Source organism: Cloeon dipterum, chromosome 2 (genome assembly GCF_949628265.1).
Source record: "Cloeon dipterum chromosome 2, ieCloDipt1.1, whole genome shotgun sequence".
NCBI classification, from domain to species: domain Eukaryota; kingdom Metazoa; phylum Arthropoda; class Insecta; order Ephemeroptera; family Baetidae; genus Cloeon; species Cloeon dipterum.
The window spans coordinates 33,474,386-33,480,418 of NC_088787.1; the positions used below are offsets into that span (position 1 = coordinate 33,474,386).

The 6,033-nt window shown below is 42.0% G+C and overlaps 1 protein-coding gene across 2 annotated transcripts; it reads right to left on the minus strand.

Moving 5' to 3' along the window:
- Nucleotides 1-152: 152 nt before the first annotated feature.
- Nucleotides 153-6,030, minus strand: AP-1-2beta (adaptor protein complex 1/2, beta subunit). Of its 2 annotated transcripts, none has more exons than XM_065478515.1 (15): nt 5,854-6,030; nt 5,667-5,799; nt 5,440-5,610; nt 5,131-5,376; nt 4,390-4,583; nt 3,656-4,018; nt 3,360-3,486; nt 2,947-3,074; nt 2,713-2,893; nt 2,153-2,620; nt 1,633-1,898; nt 1,249-1,378; nt 948-1,119; nt 475-629; nt 153-411 (listed from the first exon to the last, which is right to left on the minus strand). In XM_065478515.1, the coding sequence occupies exons 2-15, from the start codon at nt 5,772-5,774 to the stop codon at nt 337-339; spliced, it is 2,784 nt and encodes a 927-aa protein (XP_065334587.1). In that variant the 5' UTR covers nt 5,775-5,799; nt 5,854-6,030; the 3' UTR covers nt 153-336. The 2 variants fall into 2 exon arrangements, with proteins under 2 accessions (XP_065334587.1, XP_065334586.1); XM_065478514.1 differs by having other exon boundaries at nt 475-644.
- Nucleotides 6,031-6,033: the final 3 nt, after the last annotated feature.

Below are 6,033 nucleotides of genomic sequence, written 5' to 3' on the forward strand. Positions count from 1 at the left end.
AGTCAGGCTCGTGTTAGTTGAATTTTTAATATGATGATAAATTACAAGTTCAGGCTACTCTAAATGATTTTTCAACTAAAACTGGTTTTACCTGATGTCCCTAAGAAATACTTTTGTAATCATTGTTAATTGGGAAGGAAATTAAAAATCTATTATGTGTTGTCGAACTATTTATATTTCTATCCATTAACGATAACAGCAGCATGAGATAAAGCAGATACACCTTACACACGATTTTGACGATACACATAGGTAGTATGTTTTTAATTTTATTAAATATGCATGAATCAATCAACTAGCAGAGATGGCCCCCTCTTGCTAATTCCTGGAATGTTTTTAACCATGGAGGATGTTGTCGTAAGCTTGGAAAACGCCCTCAGCGACGTTTGGAGTTCTGGATTTCAGCGACAGCTGCAACAAAGAAAGAAACGCTCTTGAGAACGAAACAATGGCTTTGGTTTGCAGACAGCTTACCGTGATGTTGGGATTTCCTGGCTGAATTTTGAGCTCGTTCAGCACCCAAATGCCGTTGGTCAGCTTCAGAGACTGGTAAAGCATGTCCTGGCCCTCGACGTTGCGCTTGGCAATCGTGAACACGTTGTTCTGCTGCATCCTCGAAACCACGGTATCTGTGAAGTTGGAGTCTACATGAATAAGCGTGGTACTGTAAACCAGCTGACAATGCTCTAAAATATATTTAATCAACAAATAAATCAAAAGGATTTATGAATTGCGTTCATTTCTGGTTCTTGTGATTTTCCTTAAGCCCCCAACAGTTTTACACCTTACTCCATTTCTTCTGATTTAGAGTATTATTCATTTAAGTCTAAATTTCTATAAATTTGAGGTTCTATAAATTTTTCTTGATTTTTTTTTAAGATTTTATACACGCTCTTAAAATCCAATAAATAAAATTCTGTCGAACAATAGGATATTAAAATACTAACCTGCACTGTGCATAACGTTGGTAATTGTGTATTGAACCTCGTTCTGGGCAGGGATCTCCTTCCAGGTGGCAAGGAAGACACGTTTATCCATCTGACCGTCTTCGACAAACAAGGCGTGCATTGGGATTTGACAAGCAAAGTACATCACGTCGACGTTGTTCTTCACAGCGACCTGAATTAAAAAAAAAATGGCAATCTCAATAATGTGACCTGTTTTTCCTCTGCCATTATTTGCTTCTTGACTGTTCCCAGTTGAAATTTTTCCAACTAAAACTCCCTAAGTACATGCTACAATGCTTACCTGAAGGGTGGTGAGAGGCTCCATTTTCTGGACAGGCCCAGTGGTGGCCAAGGGCAGAGAAGCATCCGCAGCCACGCCAGGTGGCAGAGGGCTCTGCACTTGCAGCGGCGACGCAGGAGTAATGCCGAAACTGGTGTCAAAAATCACAATTAACGCATAACCAGATCACTCAATCAAATGAAAAAAAATGGGACACAGGAATAACAAAAAACATAAGTTAAATTTAAAATATTCTAAATACTGGCAGAAGATATAAAAAATCCAATAAAAATTAATTAACCAGGCCATATATTCAAGAATGTTATTTACTGGGAGTAAAAACGGAGAGAAATCGTGGAAAAAGTATTATTTCTGGGAGATGAAAAAAGGCTGTAAAAGTGTCACCTGTTCTTGTTGAACTGAATAGCAAAGCCCAACATCGGCTGCATGGCCTTGTTGGAGAAAGTGAGGTCCATGAAAAGCTGTCCGTTTCTGCGCACGAAGGAGCCGCTGATGTCCAGCCCCTTGCCCTTTTCCGCGGGCAACCATGTTGTCTTGGGCGCGACGTAGGTGGCGGAAGCAGCCGGGGCGCCAAAGATGTCACCCAGCAACGCGGCAGACGACGCCGGCAGGGCGCTCGGAGGCGCAGGCGAGCTGCTCGTCTCACCCAGCTGCAAATCGGCACAAAAAATTTAGAGTTTTGGCAACTGACAAGTGGGGACTCCAGAGACGCGTCGAAACAAAAAATTGTGGTTTTTAAAAACACTTTTACAAGCTGCAAAAATACATCTCTGCAAGGAAGCGTGTAACTCATTTTTCAAGCCATGAGCAAAACTTTTGCTTCTTTAATAAGACCCACAACAGATTCGTTGCGTTTTGTTTAGATCTCAACACAAAAACAAAACAAATGATAAACAAAACTCACCAGCGTGTCAAGACCGCCACCAAGCAGGTCCATGGCGGCGCTTCCGAAGGGGGCAGCAGGCGCTGCCGCAACAGGTGCCACGGTAGGTCCACCTATGTCCATGCTGAGGAGGTCGCCGATCAGGGAGTCCTGCGCTGGAATGACTGCGGGCGCGGCCTGACTCTCTGTAGATTCAACACCCTCGGAGCCAGCGCGGGCGCTGGCCGGCAGACTCTTGCGGATGCCAGAGCGGCCCTCAACGAAGGCTGATGGCGGCTTGTGGTAGACTGAGGCCAGGCTTGAGATGTGGCAGATCAGTTCATCCAGCAGAGTCGGCTCCAGCAGGTCCGTCTCCTCCGAGATGAGCGGCTTCTCAGCCAGAACAACCTCCTTGGCCGCGGCTGGGTCAGTTGACAGCAGTCGCCAGTAAATGAAGCCGCGGTCGCGAAGATCTGGGTTGTCAGAATCTTGCGTTGCCAGACTCAGTACCTAAAATTGAAACGCACAAGGTTTTATATAAAATAAAAAGTTGTAATATATATTATGTACTACTTTTAATTTAAAGAGGATATTTTATATACCTGCTGAACGAGTTCCTGGGTGTCAGAAGGTCGCTTCAGGAAAAGCTTGACGATGGCTGTCAGGAGCTGCAGCTGCACCTGAGAGTTCTCGTCAGCAAATCCTTCCAGGAATGACTCGAGCAACTCGTCTGCGTTGTCAATGCGCTCGGCATACTCGCCAATGATCCAGATCATTGAAGCTCTGTCCCGAAAATTAATTATTTAGCAATACTCGTGTGAATGGAGATTAGGTACCTGGCTTCCGGCTCATCCAGAGTGTCGAGATTCTCGCACAGAGTAGAGATAATGCTCTCGTACTTGTTGGGATATTTGCGGAAAATGTCTTTGATCACAACAATCGCCTCTTGCACCACGTAGTTGACCTGAAAAAAAAATCATCATTAATTTAACCTCAATCCCAGAGAAAATTGCTTTACTAATATGGCAATAATTTGATTGGAAAAAATAAAAAACGATTTTAAACAAATTTCAATTCAATATTTTTATCCATTAGAAAAGATTATATTATTTCATAATAAATGAAAATTATGTATAATTTTCATTTTATAATATATTGTTAAGTAAAAAAGGATAAGAGAATGGATTGTCAGTTAACTTTTAATATAAATTTAAGTCTGCAGCTAGTTGGAGGTAAAAAAATCACTTACTTTGGTCTGGATAAGGTCCAGCAGGGTGGAAACACATCTTTCAGCAGACTGCTCGACCTTGATGGCGCACCTGCCGATGGCCCTCACAGCTTTCCTCACAAAGTCGACATCAACCTCAGTGGCGTATCTAAATAATTTACAAAATTAGACACATTTAAGAAGCTTGATATTAATGATATTTGAGAAACAAAAAATCTGCAACTTTAAAATTTAACCTTCTGTGGTTTTTTAATTAAGAAGATATTTCAGTGATATCTAAAAAAGGCCAAGACAGGAGGATATCTAATTAAACTCACTCTTTCAGCTCAGACAAGACTTGAGCAACGTTGGCCTGCGACGCGAGGCGGATCATGATGTCCAGCTTCTCGAGTTTGACGTAGATTGGGTCGTTGTACTTGACGAAGAAGACCTTCATCTCATGTTTTAGAATATCCGGCCGCTTCTGCACGATCAGGTTGATGTTGCGCAGCGCCACGTACTGCACCTCTGGCTCAGAGGAGAGCAGCGTGACCAGAGGCGGCGCCAGCTTCTTGGTCAACGACGTTACAAACTCCGAGTCTGACGGCAACATTTCCATGAACTTCATCAGCACCTTCACGGCTGACAACACCACCGCGGCGTTTGCGTGCGCCAAACGAGGAGTGATACGCTCGCAAGTGCTGAAATCCAGATTTTATTTTGGACGTTTTGAAAATTTTATTGGTCACATCAGAACTTCATGAACTTTTTGATGTTACTGTGGTTTAAAAAGATACTGAAACCCTTTAATTTTAAATTTTCCTACAGGGCAACTTTTAAGAAAATTATAATCAAGTTGAAAATACAAAAATAAAATTACCGCCGTCATTAGGACACGGGATATTGCTGGAGAAATTAGAGCGTAATCTAAATTAATGTTCTAGTGAGTTTTTGGTTTGCCCAATGGAAAAATATAAGTGTTAAATTAAATATTTTCCAATTTAAGTTTGTTCTCGCAGCAGAAAATTGAAAAAAAAATCCAAAAATACGTAAAAACGGCAAGAAAACATACCTTTGAGCCTCTCGCTCATCCCGAGGGGAGTAGTTGGCGAGCGAGTCGAGGATGAACACCTGTCCCCACTCGGTGCACTCGTTGAGGGCGGTCAGCAGCTTGTTGACAGTCTGCGGAGTCATTTCGACCAGAGGGGACCCGCTTGAACTGGACTCGTTGATCTCTGAGAGTGCTGCCACGGCGTTAGCCACGACCTATATTTACGATAATTATTATTTTGAGGAATTTATGTCGCGTTGAAATAAGATTTTTATTGATTGACCTCCAAAGCCAGCTTTTAAGTGTCTTTAACGGATTCTTTACCAATCCAGATCATATTAAGAGTTCAAATAAGTGAAATTTGAAGGCAAATCAAAATATTGAACTGCACTTAAATTTGCAACTCTCTTAAAAATCAAAAGAGCAAGAAAATGATTTTAAAAATTTATAGAGGTATGCCCGTAACTTAATAACCTTTAATCGCAGAGTAAAAATTATTTAATTATATTTTTTGCATAGGCTTAATCCTACAATATTTTAATTATTGAAAAAATGAGTAAAATCTATTCTACTGTGAATTTGCAGAAAATAGGGCATTAATTAAGGTAAAAATTGACTGATTTCCTGACCCTGAATAAAATTTTTGAATAGGTTGTATAATTCTTATGAATTTCCAGCTCATTGGCAGTGCGACAAGATCACAAGTTCAAAGGGATTTCATCAGTCATCACAGCTCTGCGCGAATAATGATTTAATAGTTACCATAGGATTGGAGTCGGAGAGCAAATCCTTGAGCTGGTCCAAGAAGCCCTGGTCCTCGACCATGGACGAGTTGATATCGTACAGTTTGGCCACGCACACGGCCGCGGTCTTGCGCACATACGGGTCCTCGTCCTTCAAACATTTGCGCAGGGGCTCGCACAGGTACTCGGTGATCTTGTCCACCCTGATGCAGCCCATCGTGCGCACGGCCAACGCCCTGATTAGAGGGTTGGGGTCCTCGCAATCCTGTCCAACATTACCGGCATGCAATTAAAATTTGGAACGAGGAAAACAAACAAGTTATCACACCTTAACGAAGGTGTTGACTGCCATGATGGCCATATCCGGCTGACTCTTGGCGTAATTCATTAAATACAGGTAAACTAGCTTCTTCAGCTCCAAATTATCCGTCTGCATGCAGTTCACGACGTCGGGGAACAGTGCCGAAACATCTTTGCCGACGGTCATGGACGCGATGACCTGTTAAAAACGCTTCCGTTATAAACATCCCATTTCTCTGAGTGCGTGAAATTTGCCTTCTTCACTGCTTCTTTCTTTTTCTCCTTCTTGTCATTGTTCAATTCTGACTTCAACTCGAAAATTTCACCTTTTTTGGTGGTGGTAAAATATTTGGAATCTGTCATCTTTGGATTGATCAATCCACTTTATCTGAAAATAAATATTTTAGAGAACAATAACTTGGTGATGGCGAGGATTAGTTACCACTAACGAGTAATCCCACACTTAAGGGCTTGTGTTGCGGAAAATTTCCTTGAGAAAAACAATAAAATCGCAGAATCAATTTTGACTCTTGACAAGGGATCCGCCTCCTATGAGTTCGAGTTGTTGGCCGACCGATCAAGGCGATTAAAATGCACAGCACTGAGCACTGATTGTGAGAAC

What these genes read in the sequence shown, in the direction of transcription:
- AP-1-2beta (XM_065478514.1), bottom strand. Translation starts at nt 5,774, where the DNA reads ATGACAGATTCCAAATATTTTACCACCACCAAAAAAGGTGAAATTTTC. An exon ending in TGGACCTTATCCAGACCAAA is followed by an intron (nt 3,075 to 3,359) that starts GTAAGTGATTTT and finishes TTTTTTTTTCAG; the next exon opens with GTCAACTACGTGGTGCAAGA. An exon ending in CTGGATGAGCCGGAAGCCAG is followed by an intron (nt 2,894 to 2,946) that starts GTACCTAATCTC and finishes TTTTCGGGACAG; the next exon opens with AGCTTCAATGATCTGGATCA.